Below are 19,473 nucleotides of genomic sequence, written 5' to 3' on the forward strand. Positions count from 1 at the left end.
TGTTGATTTTAATTCCCTGTAAGCCATGTCGTCAGTTGCCCCTCCCACCATCAGAGCAATGGGAGACAATCGTCTTGCGCCTTTTTTCAGTGCAGACGCTACAGCACTGAGATCATAAAGCCCGCTCAGATCACTGCGGCAATTATGAGCACTGTAAACACCACGCGCATTATCCTGGAGTATATGCATAACCAGAACTTGCAAAAGGAAAACCAGGCGAGGAGATGACAGCAGCGCGGTAGTGAGAGTGATGAAGACATAGACATGGACACAGACTTCTCACAAAGTACGGGCCCTGGCAGTGTGCACATTATGGTGTTAATGGGGCAGGTTCATGCCGTGGAATGCCGATTCTGGGCCCGGGAAACAAGCACAGACTGGTGGGACCCGCATAGTGTTGCAGGTCTGGGACGATTCCCAGTGGCTGTGAAACTCTCACATGCATAAGGCACTTTCATGGAACTTTGACTTTCTTTCCCCTGCCCTGAAGCACCAGAATACCAAGATGAGAGCAGCCCTCACAGTTGAGAAGCGAGTGGCGATAGTCCTGTGAAAGCTTGCAATGACAGACAGCTACCGGTCAGTTGGGCATCAATTTGGAGTGGGCAAATCTACTGTGGGGGCTGCTGTGATCCAAGTAGCCAACGCAATCAAAGAGCTGCTGATATCAAGGGTGGTGACTCTGGGAAATGTGCAGGTCATAGTGGATGGCTTTGCTACAATGAAGAGTCCCTAACTGTGGTGGGGCGATAGGTGGAACCCATATCGCTATCTTGGCACTGGAGCACTAAGCCAGCCAGTACATAAACCGAAAGGGGTACTTTTCAATGGTGCTATATGCACTGGTGGATCACAATGGACGTTTCATCAACATCAATGTGGGATGGCTAGGAAAGGTACATGACGCTTGCATCTTCAGGAACTCTGGTCTGTTTCAAAAGCTGCAGCAAGGGACTTTCTTCCCACACCAGAAAATAACTGTTGGAGGTGTTGAAATACCTATAGTGCCTACCCCTTAATGCCATAGCTCATGAAGCCATACAAGCAGCCTGAACAGTAGTCAGGAGCTGTTCAACTATAAGTTGAGCAAGTGCAGAATGGTGGTAGAATGTGCATTTGAACGTTTGAAAGCGCGCTGGTGCAGTTCACTGACTCAGATAGACCTCAGCGAAACCAATATTCCCATTGTTATTACTGCTTGCTGTGTGCTCCACAAGATCTGTGAGAGTAAGGGGGAGACGTATATGGTGGGGTGGGAGGTTGAGGCAAATCGACTGGCCGCTGATTACGCGCAGCCAGACACCAGGGCGGTTAGAGTACAGGAGCATGTGGTGCGCCTCAGGGAAGCTTTGAAAACCAGTTCATGACTTGCCAGGCTACTGTGTGAAAGTTCTGTTTTTCTCCTTGATGGACACTCCCCACCCCTTGGTTCACTTTACTTCCCTGTAAGCTAGCCGCCCTCCCCTCCCCTCTTCAATCACTGCTTGCAGAACCAATAAAGTCATTGTTGCCACATAGTCATGCATTCTTTATTAATTCATAACGTAAATAGAGGGATAACTGCCAAGGTAGCCCAGGCGGGGTGGAGGAGGAGGGAAGCACTGGGTAGAGTGTGGTAGGAGGGAAAGGCAAGGCCACACTTCACTTCAAAACTTATTGAATGCCAGCCTTCTGTTGCTTGGGCAATCCTCTGGGGTGGAGTGGCTAGGTGGTCAGAGGCCGCCCTGCCGTATTCTTGGGCGTCTGGGTGAGGAGGCTATGGAACTTGGGGAGAAGGGCTGTTGGTTACACAGGGCCTGTAGTGGTGGGCTGTGCTCTTGTTGCCTTTTCTGCAGCTCAGCCATACGCTGGAGCATATGAGTTTGACCTCCAGCAGCCTGAGCACTGACTCCTGCCTTCTGTCAGCAAGCTTATGCCACCTATCATCTTCAGCCCGCCACTTACTCTCTTAAGCCTGCCACCTCTCCTCACATTCATATTGTGCTTTCCTGCATTCTGACATTGTCTGCTTCCACACATTCTGCTGTGCTCTGTCAGTGTGGGAGGACAGCATGAGTTCAGAGAACATTTCATCCTGAGTGCATTTTTTTTTTCGCCTTCTAATCTTCGCTAGCCTCTAGGAAGGAGAAACCTATGCAGCTGGTGGAGGGGGAAAAAGGGGGAGAGTGATAGTTAAAAAGACATTTTATAGAACAATGGGTACACTCTCTCATGGTAAACCTTGTTGTTAACATTACATAACACACCATGTGCTTTAGTTACAAGGTCGCATTTTGCCTCTTATTGAGGGAGGGCCTGCCGGTTTGGTGTGAGAAATCACTCACACAGGGCCAGGCAACAGAATTCGACTTGGAGGCAGCCATGGTAAGCCACAGTCTTTTGGCTTCTTTAACCTTCGTAACATGTGGGAATGGTTTCGAACAACAGAGCTTGCATTTCCCATTCCAAGCAGCTGTTGGATTGGCCATTTAAAATGAGTTGGCAGTTTAAAAGGAGGGGCTGCGGTTTGCAGGTTAACGTGCAGCACAAACCCAACTTAACACCCCCCACCCCCCCATACACGCACCCAATTCTCTGGGATGATCGCTTTACCCCTCCCTCCACTGTGTAGCTAACAGAAAGGAACATTTCTGTTCAGCCACAGGCAAACAGCCCAGCAGGGATGGGCACCTCTGAATGTCCCCTTAATAAAATCACCCTATTTCAGTCAGGTGACCATGGATGATATCTCTCAGTGTTATCCTCAGGAGAGTGATAAGGAACGGATGTTTGAAAGCCAGCAAACACCGGGACCATATGCTGTGTTATGGAATGATTCCAGACTACGTGCTGCTGGCCTGGCATGGTAAAGTGTCCTACCATGGAGGACAGAATAAGGCTGCCCTCCCCACAAACATTTTGCAAAGGCTTTGAGAGTACATCCAGGAGAGCTTTCTGGAGATGTCCATGGCGGATTTCTGCTCCATCCACAGACAGGTTAACAGACTTTGCCAGTAGCTGTACTGGCCGCAAATGCCAGGGCAAATTAATCATTAAACATGCTTGCTTTTAAACCATGTCTAATATTTACAAAGGTACACTCACCAGAGGTCCTGTCTCTGCCTTCAGGGTTCGGGAGCCTGCCTTGGGTGGGTTCTGGGGTTACTAGCTCCAGATCCAGGGTGAGAAACCGATCCTGGCTGTTGAGAAAACCAGTTTCTCTACTTCTTTTGCTGTGAGCTATCTTCAACCTCCTCCTCCTCATCTTCCTCATCCCCCAAACCTGCTTCAGTGTTGCATCCTACTCCATTGATGGAGTCAAAGCACAAGGTTGGGGTACTGGTGGCTGCACCCCCTAGAATGGCATGCAGCTCATCATAGAAGTGACATGTCTGGGTCTGTGACCTGGAGCAGCCGCTTGCCTCTCTGGTTTTTTGGTAGGCTTGCTTGAGCTCTTTAATTTTCACGCGAGTCCCTGTTATAGCCTCTGTCCTTCATGCCCTTGGAGACTTTTTCAAATGTTTTGGCATTTCGTTTACTGGAACGGAGTTCATCTAGCACGAATTCATCTCCCCATACGGCGATCAGATCCTGTACCTCTTGTATAGTCCATGCTGGAGCTCTTTTGCAATTCTGTGACTCCATGGTCACCTGTGCTGATGAGCTCTGCATGGTCACCTGTGCTGATCAGCTCGCCACGCTAGCCAAACAGGAAACGAAATTCAAAGGTGGGCCTTTTTTCCAGTCTACCTGTCCAGTGCATCTGAGTTGAGAGCGCTGTCCAGAGCGGTCACAATGGAGCACTGGGATAGCTCCTGGAGGCCAATACCGTCAAATTGCATCCACACTACCCCAAATTCGACCTGGCAAGGCCGAATTCAGCGCTATCTCCTTGTCAGAGATGGAGTAAAGAAATCGATTTAAAGAGCCCTTTAAGTCGGAAAAAAGGGCTTCATCGTGTGGATGTGTCCAGGCTTAAATCGAGGTAACACTGCTAAATTCGACCAAAAATCGTAGTGTAGACCAGACCTTAGAAATTAACTTACTTAATTTCTTTTTTTTTCACTTTAAGATGTCTGTGGTGGTATTTAAAGATAATTTCCTAGCATGTGTGCATAGTAGTTGTACATCAGGAAATTTCTGTAGACTTGCAGTAAATTCTCAAGTGCAGTGGCTCTGAATCTGCTCCAGAGATATAGCCAGACTGCTTTATTAAAACCATCACCTTTTTATGACATTCAAAACAATGTGTTTTCTTTATAGTGGACTACATAATTATAAAGCCGATATCAGGATACAGTTGTGATATGCAAGCTTCATATGCTAAATACTGGAGACCAAGAACAACACTAGATGTTGGACATAGGGGTGCAGGAAACTCTACAACAACTACCAAGTAAGTTAAATGTGTACCTGAATTGTGATATTTTGTCTAGTCCCACATACTTCATTTTTGTAGGTATCCACTTGTGTAAATAGGTTTGCCAGGTCAATTTTTATGAAAAACTCGTAGCAGATTTTAAGTGATTTTATTCTAAATGTGAGTGTTCCTTTAAAACTAAAATTGCCGGGGTGTGTGTGTGTGTGTGTGTGTGTGTGCACTGTCTTACTCCTAACAATTTTTCCCTCTGTTTCTATTTCAGACTTGCTAAAGTTCAGGAGAACACTGTTGCTTCTCTGCGGAATGCTGCTAGCCATGTATGTGTGGGTGTATATGGAAACAAGCTATTTGTAAAAATACATCTGATATGTTGTGTTAAGGATCTAGTGATTCAGCAATTCAGTCAGGAAAATCTTAAGTGAAAAGAAAAAAATAGTCAAATACACAAAGTATGGAACTTTAATAGCAACTCCATAGGCATGGTTGTTACTTTCTTTTATAAGCTCACTTTAGACTTTCATTCTCAAACTCACCTTTCCACCTTAAAATTTGCAGATGTTGCTTCTAACACATGGAGAACTTTAGAGAGCTAATCTCAAATCCTACAGACTCACACGTAATGCGTAACTTGTAAGCATGTGAGTAGCTCACTGAAGGCAATAGGCAAGATTCTGGCTCTGAAATCCATGGATAAATTTGTACTGACTTCAGTAGGGCCAGGATTTCATCTGGTGGGAACTAGTCAGGTATATGAAGTTGATTTGCATAAATCTTTTAAGGATTATGGTCTTGGAGTTTAATTGGAAAAGACATGTTGGAGATGAGTTTGAAAAATTAAATCTTTCATTTTTTCAAAATGTGTTTTTATATTGAAATGTAATTTTTACTTGTCTTCAACGAGAACTAATACCTCTGACTTTTTAAAGGTGGGATGGTTAATTTTGGGGATATTCATTTAGAATTCACAGTGCAGATATTCTGCCATTTAGTCAGAGGTTGCATTCAGACTTTCCTGTCCAAAGATCTTGATCAGAGGATAGGTATGTCTACGCTACCCATGTTACAGCACAGCTGCGGCAGTACTACCATGGCCGTACTGTGACATGGGTGGTGTAGACATGCTTTATCACTGGTGGAGAGCGTTCCTGGCGATTTTAAAAAAACAAAACCACCCCTAACATCTTTTAGCGCTGAAAGTGGCAGTGTAGACACAGCCTAAGTTGAAGAAGTGTTAATGGACTCAGGGACTGAAAGGAAGGTGGTAAGCAGGTTATGAGATGTCTTGTCCCACTCCCTTTTTGACACTGAGAATGAGATGAAGCTCTTGAGGAGATGCTGCTGTGAGATAGATTCTTGGCATTACGCATCCTTGAAAGTCTGCTTGGAGCAGACTGACCTTGACCTTTCTGTTAGCTTGTCACTTCCTTGTCACTATGTTTTCTCAGAAGTCCTGTAGTTGAAAGGTGATTTCTGTGCATTACTTTCTGCTGTAGCATAGTTAACTTGCTGTCTGAATGCCATGTCAATGCTTGTAGTATGCAGCAGAGCAGGTTTCATTGCCTACTTCAGGGATGTTGCAGTCCAGATGTACTACATATTCATGTTAAGGACTTTTAAGGAAAGTCTGATTTATTATTTCTTCTTTTGAGAGTGTCCCTCTGGGTGCTCCGCTGTAGGTTTGTCTATGTCCCTGCACTGCCGATTGGAGAACTCTGAAAGCTGTGTCTGTTTGGCCTTTGCATGTCCTGCCTCCCCCACGCCATTCCTTCCCCCCCCGCGCTGCTATGAGGCTAACCAGAGTTGTGTGGGCAAACTCTTCTCAACCACCTGGACTAGCAAGGGAGCTTTCGCTGTCCGTTAGTGGATCTTAACTTCTTTAGAATTGTTAATTTTTAGCTACCTTTTGGAGCTTCCCTTTCTTTTCTCCTTTATCTTTTATTTACCAATCAACCTCTTCCCACCACCCCCCTCAAAAAAAAAAACAACCCAACAACAAAAAACTTTATATGCTTTGTTTAGACTTAGTCTTTCTTCAACCCCCTGTCTAGGGAACTCCCCTGGACAGGGTATGCCCAGTTCACTGGGCTTCAAGAAGTGTCTCAGTTGCAAGGAATCTATCCAGATGACTGACTGACATTCTCAGTGCATCTGCTGTCTAGTAAAGGACCATATTCCCCAGAAGTGTGGTTTTATGCCAACAACTAAAGCCCAGATTCAGAAAGGATAGAGAACTGAGACTCAAGCTTCTCCTAATGGAGGTGTCCCTTCAACCACTCTCAGAGCTGTGCCAAGACCCCAGAAGGTGGGAAGCCTCACCACAGCCCTCTACATCTAAGGGTAGTGAGCCCAAGAAGGCAACCATGAGCCACTCACACAAGGCCTTTAAGAAAAGGGCAGTGAGGTCCCACTTGTGAGGCCCAACCGAGCTGAGAACAATCTCAGGCTCGCTCAGTATTAGTATTGACAGCACTGAAGACATCCAAGTCTGGTACCTAAAGCTCACACAGTATCAACTCGACAGAGCATGTTGGGCTGCATAAGGACCATATGGGCACAGGCAAGGAATCATCGGTATGAACAAGGCGTGAGAAATCCAGAGAATCTGCCATGGGAAAGGTTTCTTCGGCCTGCATCAGTATGGTCTTTGGCACACTAGACACTGATGGACTACACTATCAGGTCCACATCACAGTCTCCTTTGGTGCAGACATCTTGGCACTGTCAACCGCCACCAGTAATGATGTCTTAGGCACAACGGGACTTCTGGTATGTGTCAGACACTGAAAGGTCTGGACAAGCATAAGGCATCTATTAACCTGCTCTACTGGATTCACCTCTACTTGGTACTGGGCCGCGGTACAAGTCCACCTAGAGCGCCAGACTTCGAGGCAACATCATGTAATGCACCCCCATTTTCAAGTACTGAGTTGGATAGTGAACAAGAGGATGTGGTCTCTTGCCGCTCTTCTCACCCATCCTACAGTACCCATTTCCAGTATGGACCTCAACTGTACTGCCCCTCTGATCTGCAGCCTCCCTGATATGGACAGCCATGATATCTACCATGGGGCCCCTTCCCATCTTCTCAATGGCCCTACTGGGACTGTTGTCAGACACACAGACATTATGCCTCCCATAGCTCTAGCATGGCCTATCAAGAGTCATGGAGACACCCTCCTTTGGCTGCCACATCAAGGGCATCCAAGACCCTGAACCATTAAGAGAGGAACAAGAGGCTGAAGTACAGGAGATAACTACCCCCCAGACTAATTTCTCATCATCACCAGACAATACAGTGATGCACCTTCCACTATCGTTGACAGATTACTTTAAGCTTTTTGAGGAGCTGGCCCAGCAGGTGGCAGAGGTGACTGAGCCACACCATAAACTAGTGGACATTTTACATTCTTCTACCTTGTCCAGAGTAACCTTCCTGATTAACGAGGCTGTCTTGGACCCTGCCAAACTCATATGGTAGACCCCTGCATCAGTCCCACCAACATGCAGGCGGGCCAACAAAAAGTACTATGTGCCAGCAAAAGAGAGACAGCTTCTTTTCTCTGACCTACCTTTTAATTCGTGGAGATGGTGAACTCAAGAGGCTGCCAGCACCATCTCAGATCTACCCTCTACAACTGGGACTGGAAGCGTCTAGATCTTTTGGGGGGAAAAAACATATTCATCGGCCAACCTGCAATTCCATATTCAAACTATCAACCTTATTGGCAGAATATGGTTATTTAAACTACTCAAAACTAAATTCCCTTATTGAGCAGCTCTCAAATTCTCAGAAAGAACAATTTTAAAAATATTGTTAATAAAGGCCAATTGGTGGCAAAGACATCACTCCAATCTGCGCTTGAAGCAGCTGACATGGTGGCATAGTCCATCTCTACTGCAGCTGTGATGAAACGAGCCTCTTGGCTGCACTTATCTGGTTTCCGCAAGGAGGTGCAAACAACTGTGGATGACCTTCCGTTTGAAGTTTCAAAACTGTTCATTGAGAAGACACTTTCCATCCACACTTTAAAGATTGCAGAGTTACTCTTCAAACGTTGAGAATCTACATGTCTGGTTAGAAGAGAAAATATACTCCTCAACCTTCATTCAGACTCCGTTCATCACAGTACTTATCTCAACGATCATATGAACCCCAAAGAAAGAAGTCCAGGTTCCCTATACAGAAACCTTCAGGCTCTCAGTTTGCTTCTTCACAGCCATCTACCTCAAAATGACATTTTTGACAGATTGGTTGAGGTGCCATCAGACCACTCTCCTCAGTACCATCTGAAGCTGGAAAACCTTGCTCATCCCTGCGGATGACTCACTGCATTCCGCAGCACCTGGGAACAGTTAGCACCCATTTGTCGGAGGCTGAGAATTATTCAAAATGGGTACTTTATCCATTTCACCTCCCTCCCAGCCCTTAATGCCCTTCTCCGTCCCTTTTCAGGGACCCTTCTCACAAGAGCCTGCTACGACAAGAGATAAGCTATCTCTTCAGTGTAGGAGTCCTGTAGCAAGTGCCCATACATCTTAAAGGCAAAGATTTTTATTCTTGCTATTTCCTGATACCCAATAAAAAAAGTGAGATTGAAGAGCCATACTACACCTCAGAGCACTGAACAAATTTGTCAAGGCTCAGAAGTTCAATATGGTCCCCTTGGTGATGAGGTTTTTTATGAAAGCTTATGCCTAAATAAATCTGTTAGTCTTTAAGGTGCCACCAGACTCCTTGTTGTTTTTATGGATACAGACTAACACAGCTATCCCCAATACTTGATTATTCCAGCATTAGAAAAGGAAGACTGGTTCTCGTCCCTCAACCTTCAAGATGGTATGATCAAAATGTGGAAGCATGCAAGTCACAGACGATACCTCAGATTCACACTAGGCCAAGACCATTATCAGTTCAGAGTACTCCGTCTGGCCTCTCATCAGTCCCCAGAGTATTCTCCAAGGTTTTCTCAGTAATGGCAACGACCTACAGTCCCAGGGTATTATTATTTACCCATACCTGGACGATTGTCTCTGCAGGGTGTCCGTCACTGAAGCCCAGCTAGTCACCATCTGCAGAACAAGTACCTGGACATCTGCACATACCTTTGCAGAACTCTCTGCGATCCTGGGGGACTTTGCTGCAGATGCCAGATTTGACGCCAGGGTACTATCATCCGTAAATATATTCGACTCCGAAGTCCCAGTCTCCAGTGGGGGATACTGCTCAGGAGTCATCTACAGTCGAGCATCTATGAGGACATTACTAGAAGAAGGTACTTCCCTTGTGCAGTAGTGATCATTCTTTGAGATGTGTTTCCCTGTGGGTACTCCATGCCCACCCTTCTCCCCTCTACTTCAGAGTTCTCATAACAAACTCAGCAGTAGAGAGGGAACTGAGGAAGGTCGTCTGCACAATGCTGGTTAGCCTTGTGGCAGAGCATACTAGGGGGAGGAGATGGTGCATGCACAGGCTAAACGGACCCTGCTACCAAAGTTCTCTGATCAGCAGCGCAGGGATGCAGATATGCCTATAGTGGAACACCTACAGGGACATACATCTAGAAAAACTGCACAAGGTGAGTAACTTCTTCTCTCAGAGTTAGGGATTTTTGTTAGCCAACGCTGATACTAGTCATTCACTTAAAACAAAGTTCCTGTTTAGTCCAGTGGAGATGTGGTCTTTCTATGAAACTTAAGTTTTCAAGAAATGGAAATTGATTCTAATTCTATTTTATTCTTTACTGATCCACCTGTACTGATGTTATCTTGGTGGCTAGAGTAAGAAACAGGTGACCATGATGGGAACACAGGAATTACCAATGGAGAGAAAAACAGCAGTGGTCTGTAGATCAGGATCCTGTCTTTCCGTCTTCTGAAGCATTGGATGTAGGGAAAATTAAAAAAATTAATTCTCTGAAGGTACTATATAAATAAGCCTTCTGAGAGAGAGAGTGGAATGCCCTGGACTTTCTATTTAGCTTCTAAAGCTAATGGAGAGAGAACATATGATCCAGGTGTGGGAATTTTGATGAGTGCTACCTTCAGAGGATTTGATTTACTTCTGAATAATTCCTTTTTAATCAACGAAAAATAAAACTGGTCTTCAATTGACTTTTCTAATAAAAGCAGCACATGTTGTTCTTCAGCTTTCTTATTTAAAAGGAACAAACTTTCTAAGTGCTTTTATATTGTTATAACAAAAAATAACAATTTAGCTGTATCCAAATAAGTTATATTTATTTATTTGATGCTGTTGCTTTAGTTTTTAACTAATACTTGAATGCTCATCAGCAATTTCAGTATCTGAAATCACCCCTTTGAGCAGACCTTAGCTTATATGTCAGAGCAGGGAAAGGCATGTAAATTTCAGTATATGAAGTGTATCTCCTCTCATGGCTTTTCTTCAGTGAAGAGTGCATAATACTCTGACACACACTTGAACCCTTAAGAGACTGCATAAATAATAGCTATCAGACTTGCATACTGGTTATTTAAATATTTTTTCCTGTATGTTGTTTTTTTATCAGTTGTTGAACTGAAGAATTTGGTCAACATATAACCAATAGTTCCCTACAATGCTGTACTGAACTCTAACTTTCTTCAGCTACTGTAGTTATTCTGTTTCAGTTGACATGCTATATATAAAATTTATAAGTATGAAAACTTTCTTCCGAACTATCTCGAGTTCTTATATGCAGTTCTTTTTCTTTCTTCTCTGCAGGGAGCAGCATTTGTGGAATTTGATGTACATCTTTCTAAAGATCATGTGCCTGTTGTATATCACGATCTTACTTGTTGTATGGCTATGAAGAAGGTATATATGAATGTGCTGGCCATATTTCTGTTAGTGTGACAATTACTGGAACTCAAATTATTTGATTGAAATTCCAAGGTGTCTTGTAAAAATAGTTCGGTAACTCAGAAAAAGTATAGAATGGAAACAAACAATACAGTCTTAATATATTGGAAATGATGGGTTTGTATGAAAATATATCACAAAAGATGAGCTAATTTAATAGTAATTCTTTATCTTGACGTTAGGGGCCCTTCAGATATGTGATCTGAAATACTTCCTTCCATGCTGTAGTACAGTGGTTCTCAACCTCTTGTCCATGACCCACAAAATAGCAGGAAATTCCTGTAATCTACCATATCTTGCAAGCCTTTGTGGCCATAATAGATTGTCACAGATTGGATTTTTTTGGCCTTTTTTTGTCTTCTCAGCCCTTTGAAGCACTGCTTACCCTATCTTAGTACTTAACATTCTGTGGGGAGGAAAATTAGGGCTGAAGAACTTCTCTGGGGTTGAGTGGTATGCCAGAAAGGATATAGCCAAGGCAGAAGTGATAGTAGCAGGAAGAAAGGTCCTGGAAGCAAGCTGTTTCTTCAGTCACCTGCCAAAACGGTTCTACTGTTTTCTCACAGTAAGGGTATAATCCTCGAGGCCCCTGTAAGTGACTCATTGCATGAGCAACACTGTTATAGTGCATACTGATTATGGTAGAAATTCACTAAGGAGGGCACAATCTTACAGCAGACATAGAATTTCTCTTAAACCTCCAAGTTTCATAGCATACAGACCATTGAATATTGTGCATGAAAAAGGTTACTATAGATTTCATAATAAGAATGGGGCTCTTTTGTGGCAGAGTTTGTCACAAAATGCTTGAGTGCACCACATTATCTCATTGGATTTATCCACATGGGCCAGCAGAACAAGTCAGGTAGGCTGAACCCTATGTCTTACACTTTCTTTCCTCTTCTCTACATTTTGACATCCATAGAGAAGAAGGAAGTGAAGGTGGAGAACTTGACAGTTCTGCACCCCCTTTCCCCTGGAAAGCTTGAGCAAATGTTTTTCACTGAGTAGACAGGGTTATCAACTCCTTATACTCGTCTTGCAATATTGTCACCTGACACATGACAAGCTTTGGCTTTGAATTGTGGTTGGCATGAAATGTGCACTCCGTATGTGATTGATTGAAATGGGTGTACAAAACATCTTAAATCAGTATAGCAATGTTTGAACAAAAACTTTTTAGTTGGAATGGGGAGAACATTTGAAATGAAAAATGGGGACAGATGTCTTGAAAGAAGTTCTTGGGACACTAGGACATCATATGAAAACCAGGACGTGTTCTCTTTATCAGTGTTTTTGAGATGTTCAAAACAAAAATTTGGAAGGGTTGTCAAATGAGGTGTTTGGGGTTTTAGAATTTTCATTGTACACTTTCCATCTTGTGAACTTCAAGTTGAATGCAGAGTAATGTCAATAAATTAATCTTTTTTTAATGAACAAATGTAGGCAGTTACAAGAATTTTTAATAACGTACAACAACAGCCTGGTGCATAGTTCACCACTTGAAAATTAAGTCCTAAATTGTGCTTGCAAATCTTACTTTTGCCTTAACTAAGTGCACTGAGACAGTTACTGTTTTGCACATCAAAACGCCACTTTTAAAACTGGTCTTCTCATCCATAAATTGATAAAGTGCTATTCTAACATTATCAGTGGTAAACAACATATTTGTTAGTGTGCTTTTCTAAATGCTTTAGTGATGTCTGTCTTGAAATAAGTGTATTGCTTATCATACTTTTCTAGTGCATTTTCAACATTTAATGTCAAATACATATTTTTTCCAAGAAATGCGATGCTGAGCCATTGGAATTGTTTGAGATACCAGTAAAAGAACTTTCATATGACCAACTGCAATTATTAAAGGTAATGGCATGGTAGGCTAGTTTGGTATGTTGCTGCACAGTAGATGTTTTTATTAAAACTGGATATCAGACCTTCATTTTGAAATAGTTACAGTCTGAGAGAGCTCTTGCTGCTGCTCTGAATGTACTACACAATAAGTAATTTAAAAGCATTTGACTGTTTTTTTTTTTCCTTTCAATTTTAGCAGAGAACATTCCTTATGGAAGACTAGCTATATATCAAGATGGGAGTTTAAATATTAAGCCATATGAATTACTGAGCACAAAAAATTACCTCTTAGTTGTAGATGACTAAGTGGATCCCCTTTACTTTCCCAAAAACTTAATAAAAAGGGATATTCTTAGAGAAAGATATAAGGGATTGGGAGTAGGGGGTTTAAAATTCAATGGCCATATCTGTAGTATCACTACCATGATACTCTGAATATACTGAAGATGAGGTCAAGGGCCTAATTTTCAGAAGTGTTAAGTATTCACATCTTTCCTAGAAGTTAATGGAAGCTGAGGGTACTCAGTAACTCTAAAAATCTGGCACTAGGTTTTTTTTTCCCCACGTTAACAGGATTTTTAAAGGTATTTTTACTGTTGTGATCAATCCAATAGCTTTTCAAGAAAATAGCTTATTTTCTGATCGAATGCTACTTTGTTTTCAACTTGTTCTGTCCTTATAACTCTCATACACTGGGTAGAAAAGTGGAACAGCATACTAAACAGATCCAGATGATGACCCATTAACATTGAGTATTACAACAATATGAGTTTAAAAAAAAAATAGAATAGCCTGAAGATGGTGTTAGAAGTCATTTAAAGCTGATAGTTCAGAATCTTTGCCAAGGAAGGGATATAAAAACTAGATCTGTTATTTTGGGGGTTTGTCTGCATTAGGAAAAGACATCGAGGGTAGATCAGATAGTCCTGGCTTAAACTAGACAGACCCTTGCAGGTGAGGGCAAAGGTTAGGAATGATGCATAATCCAACCCGGTCAGGCAAAATTGGAGAGTAAGATTTTGGCCTGTCACTGTGGATACCATGGGGGCATTGACTTTCTGGGAACAGGAGATGAGTCTGGGAAGCATGAGAGTTGAAAACGGGGATGAAACTGCTTATTTCAGAGTCAAAGAAAGATGTGGCTGAAACAAGAATTTTAGGTACTCTTATTTTCTAAAATTACCTAATTTTCTCCTTCAGCCTCAAAGAGAAAATTGAGTGGATGAAGGGTCTCAGCCGAAGCCCCACCGTATTTTAAGTCAGATGCATGGCCCCATCCCGTAAACTGTGGTCAGTCGTCTGCTTGTAGTGGGGCCCAGAGTACAGAAAGTATACAGACAGATTAGATGAGTTTTCATGGATGCACGTTACGGTCATTTGCAAACTAAGTACATAAGGAGACAGCACAATTTTCATAATGTGCCTTACACATCTTAACTTTAAATTCTATCCTTATCTCCCTGTCCACTTGTACTTTTTTTTTGGTTGGATAATTTTTTTATCTATATAATATAAAATATATATATTAAAAATTTATTTATTTTTACTTTCTCCCTAAAATCTTAAAATAGGCAAGTTGGAAAGAAAATAGATGTGTATTAGAATTTTTTTCTGTGTCTTCCTACCAGAACGGCATGTGTGGCAGACCTTTTTAAACTTTTAAAAACAAATATAAGGGAATTGAGAAGGAAAAATCTGATTGTTCTTTACCAAAATAGTACACTCTCTACAGATGAAAGGATTCTTGTTAATTTAATATATTCTTTTTGTGATCTTTAGCTGGCTCATGTGACTGCCTTGAAATTAAAAGATCACAATGGTATGTACTAATATAAGGCAGCAGATAAAAACATTTGTAAGAATTTATATTGTCATTGAAATGTTTACTTTCCAATCAATTTTGTTTATTCCTAGAAACTGAAAGTTGAGATTTTCAAATATTTGAGAGCGCTGTTCATCACATAGTATTTTCACAGGGAAGTTATGTATAAAGGCATCACTGGTAGCATGTAATACCATTCTCAAACATATTTAAGAAAAATTGTAATTACTCAGTTAACAAAATCACCACCAGTGTCTACCTCAACAACTTCTTGACCATACTGGTTTCTCAGCTCCTGATATTCCAGGGACAAAGATGGACCTTGCAGTGTGCCCTAAAATGCTAGTAAACTTGGGCTGTTACATATTTTATAACACAGTCTCTGTTGCTGCAGAATTTCATAGTACTGTTCACTATAGAATTAAATATCACCAGGATTTAGTTAGTTCTGATAACAGTGAAATACGTAATTTTGCTGCATTACAAAAACTTTTAGTGCACTATTTAAATTTGTAAACTGAGCTGAATTTCTTTACCACTTATATTGCCATTGTGCAGTTGATGTAATGAAGTGAACACTATCATCAATTTACTGGACTTGCTCAAAGTATGAGTACATTATTGAAACAAGGCCCTGGGGAAATAAGAATAACTAGAGGAGTCTCTCAAAGCAGGAGTTTCTTATCAGATGTAAGAATTCTGTGTTCTCAGCCATTTTCCCTGATGCCTTTCATAATAAGCTTCATCAGAAAAATGTGAGATTTTTTTTTTATTTGACTTATGGTCTTTTAAACCTTCCTTAAGATCACTCATTGAACCTTTTAGTTTATATATGAATTGCATGTATTAGACCAGGTGTAGGCAACCTGCGGCAAGTGTGCGAAAGGCGGCACACGAGCTGATTTTCAGTGGCACTCACACTGCCCAGGGCCTGGCCACCAGTCTGGGGGGCTCTGCATTTTAATGTAATTTTAAATAAAGCTTCTTAAACATTTTAAAAACCTTATTTACTTTACATACAATAATAGTTTAGTCATATATTATAGACTTATAGAAAGAGACCTTCTAAAAACATTAAAATGTATTACTGGCACGCGAAACCTTAAATTAGAGTGAATAAGACTCAGCATACCATTTCTGAAAGATTGCCAACTCCTGTATTAGACCATTATCCTGCTCAGACTTGGCAATGTACTTTTTTAATATTTCCATAAAAAAGATGTACCTTTTCAGAATCCATTATGCAAACTGTAGTTGAATCTTAACTTCTTTAATAATGAGCATACCCCAGGAAATACATTCAAAATTACTGAATTTTGAGGACTGGCATACAAATACAGAAGCAAATTGTCCCAGGTTTTGTGCATCACACTGTACTATATTAAACTGAAGTACGAGTGGCAAAATATATTAAGATTTCATCATGAGCTAGTAGATGTACTGTAATTTGTTTTTAAAGTTTTAGTAATACCACTTAGCTGGAGATGCCAATTAAAGTATTGTGCAACTGAACTTTTGGTTGCCACTTTCATGTATAGAATGCATTGACTAGCTTAATTTTGATAAATATTATTCTTTTGTATCTATTTGTTATTGGATACATGTCTTCCAGCATTAGGTGTTTGCAATTCGCAGTGTTGCCAACTCAGATTTATTGGAAATAACATGATTTTGGCCACCTCTATAGGCAGTCTTGCGATGATGTGAAAAGCTCCCTCCATTATATAATTTGGGGAAAGCAAAATCAGAGTGAGCTCCCCACATACTACACTGTAGTCTTGAGGAAGGTGCACTGAACTGCAAGCCCAAGAGACCATGAATTTTAGTTTCAGCTCTTTAATATATCTGTGTCCTTCACATTTATGAGCCTAGGTCTCATCTTTTGCATTGGAGAAGGGGTTAAGTGTCACTCATCCATTTCACAGGATAATGGAGAATGTGTATAAGGTCATTTTAGACAGAGCTGGGAATCAAATCTAGGTGTCTAATATAAGAGAGCCACGTCTTACCCATTTTGACAGTTTGCCAAAGGAATGTGGCAAATTAGGTGCTTTTGTAAGCCGTGCTAACACAGTGTGGCTCTGTCACCGCACACAGCAGCTTATGACTTTTGTTGTGGTTTCCATGTTAAAAAATCTGGTAAAGGCCTGTTCTTTTACATCCAGAGGTCTCTGTCTCATTCCCCAAAGAAAACAAATCAGGGATATTGTTCTATTTAGCTATGCTGTCTGTAACCACTAGACCACAGTCTGGTCCTGTAACCAGAAGGAAAAACCAAGGACTCTGATGCCCAGTGTTAGGCTGTTTCTCAAATGCTAATGTAGTCCACTGGCATTGTGTGTATGATGTCTCCCTGTATGGACAGGCTCCTACTGAGAATAACAGCATGCTTTTCCTTTCACCAGTTACCCTAGCACAAGTAGAAGAGATGGGTGCTGTGGAACAGAAGGTTTAAACTCTGACAATGACCCATGTGGGAGTGAAACGTGTGTGTGTGTATAATATGAATAAAAGTTAGTATAGGACCCTGAAGTAAGAGTTGGAATGGTTTATATTGCAAAACATTGCTTTTAGAAGTGACTTTACATGTGGTATTAACACTTATTGTTGCATTTTTTTGTGCTTGTACTTTGGTTTAATGGGAGTGGTCACTTTAAGAACAGAATGTGAGATTAAGACTGCCTATAGAGAGAGGTATTTGAGACTGAGAGTAATATGTGGGAGACTGTCTGTGTTTCCTGAGTGGAAGATATTGTCTCTAATTTTCCAAAAGGTCAGAACATCTAGAAAACAAGCTGAATTCTCAATGTATACCATTAGCACTTATAGTGAACTATGGGTATGTCTACACTACAGTAAAATACCTATGGCTGGCTCATGTCAGCCAATTCGGGCTTGTGGGGCTAGGGCTGTGGGACTACAAAATTGCAGTGTAGACGTCCAGGCTTGGATTGGAGCCTGGGGTCTGTGAACTTCTCTCTTTATAGCCCCGCAGCCTGAGTCAGCTGACACAGGCCAGCTGTGGATATTTTTATTGCAGTGTAGACATGCTCTGTATGTCTCAGGGCTTTGCTAATAAGCTGTAGAGCCTTTCAACCATAGGTCACCAGTATGAAATCCAGCTCAACAGGGATTAAAAGGCATTCCCATTTAAAGGAAGTCTGGTAGCCTCAGAGTTCAACTTTCAGCTGCCCTGTCACAAACTTTGCACTATATTGTAAGCTCTTCAGGGCATAACTTTCTTACTATATGTTTGAACAGACCATAGCACAATGGGGGACCCATCTCAGTTGAGTACTTGAGGAAAAACTCATGCAGCATGGGTCAAAATCACCTTGTTCACTATATGTTTGAGTTGGCAACACTAAGTCTCACATATGTTGGAGGTGGGGTGGGAGGAGTTAAATAAGCAGAGGACGAACTTCAAAAAAAGTTAATCTCTTTAAAAATCTCATGATTTTGAAGACAGTCTCCTAATTTAGGGGTTGGCAATACTGCTATTCACCTTATTTAAATATATACTTTTTGTATTTAATTTCAGCATCTTTTAAAGGGGAGGAAAGCCCTGCTTCGGAGAACCAACCATTTCCGTCTCTCCAGACGGTAAGCAGCAGTCAGTATAGAACTAGACAATGTTGAGCAATATAATGCTAGGCAAATTGATGTGCAAATATTTATAAATAAGTTTGGGTTCTTGCATGCTTAATGGAGAATTGGAGTCTAGAACACAAACTTCCAAAGATTTTTGTCACAGGATGAGGAAAGGGTTCAAAATGGAACATTTTTTTGACTGTCTATGTGCACATAAATTCACGGCACTGAAATGCTGTAATTGTCTAGTAAATCACCAGCGCAGGTTGTATAGCCACTGTAAATGTATCATCCACATTCAAAACCTCTTCAGTTTCCAGCATGAATTATAAATGGGACATCTTTTGATCTACTGCTTCAATTTTGAGGAAAAGCCAAAAAAGATCTGGAAAAAAAAATTCCATTTCTTTCCAGGTGCTGAATCATCCTGATTTTTCTGCAGTAGGAGCTCACTGATGGGTAATGAAATACTTCTTCCCAGCAGTTGACAAGATGCTTTTTACCAGCAACAATGCATTAAAGCCAAAGAAAATGGGTGGAGTGGCGCTAAAAGGAGGCTATGGGCCAGAACTTTAAAAAGTGGCCACTAATTATGGATGGCTCAGTTTTTAGGTGCCCAGCTTGGCACCTAGAGCCTGCTTTTCAGAAATGCTGTTCATCCACAACTCTACAAGTTTTTGGGACCTGCAGGTGCTTAACATCTCTGAAAATCAGACCTCTGGGGAGTGACAAGTTGGGCACCAAATTTGAGGCACCTGCAATTGGTGGCCACTTTTCAAAACTTTAGCCTTAGAATTGCATTTGTTCACCGCTTAGCTTCTGCCACTTAGCACAGGCACATATATCACTGAGTGAGTACAGTTCCAGTATATTCCATTAATAACTAATCTTTGCCAAATTTGTGTTTCTGAGTTGGCTTTTTCTTCAGAAACTGTTTACCAGACTTAGTCTGTGATAATGCTTGAAACTTTTTTTTCTTGAACTGTGCTT

The 19,473-nt window shown here is 41.5% G+C and overlaps 1 protein-coding gene across 3 annotated transcripts in view; it reads left to right on the forward strand.

Moving 5' to 3' along the window:
- The window catches only part of GPCPD1 (glycerophosphocholine phosphodiesterase 1), a 68,791-nt gene that overhangs the window by 38,942 nt on the left and 10,376 nt on the right, over nt 1–19,473 (forward strand). For all 3 annotated transcript variants that reach the window (XM_032779067.2, XM_032779066.2, XM_032779065.2), the window contains exons 10-15: nt 4,243–4,375; nt 4,623–4,677; nt 11,082–11,174; nt 13,005–13,082; nt 14,850–14,889; nt 18,434–18,495. In XM_032779067.2, the coding sequence (XP_032634958.1) occupies nt 4,243–4,375; nt 4,623–4,677; nt 11,082–11,174; nt 13,005–13,082; nt 14,850–14,889; nt 18,434–18,495 (461 nt within the window). The remainder of the gene's footprint in view (nt 1–4,242; nt 4,376–4,622; nt 4,678–11,081; nt 11,175–13,004; nt 13,083–14,849; nt 14,890–18,433; nt 18,496–19,473) is intronic.

The sequence above is a fragment of the Chelonoidis abingdonii genome, chromosome 3 (genome assembly GCF_003597395.2).
Source record: "Chelonoidis abingdonii isolate Lonesome George chromosome 3, CheloAbing_2.0, whole genome shotgun sequence".
NCBI classification, from domain to species: domain Eukaryota; kingdom Metazoa; phylum Chordata; order Testudines; family Testudinidae; genus Chelonoidis; species Chelonoidis abingdonii.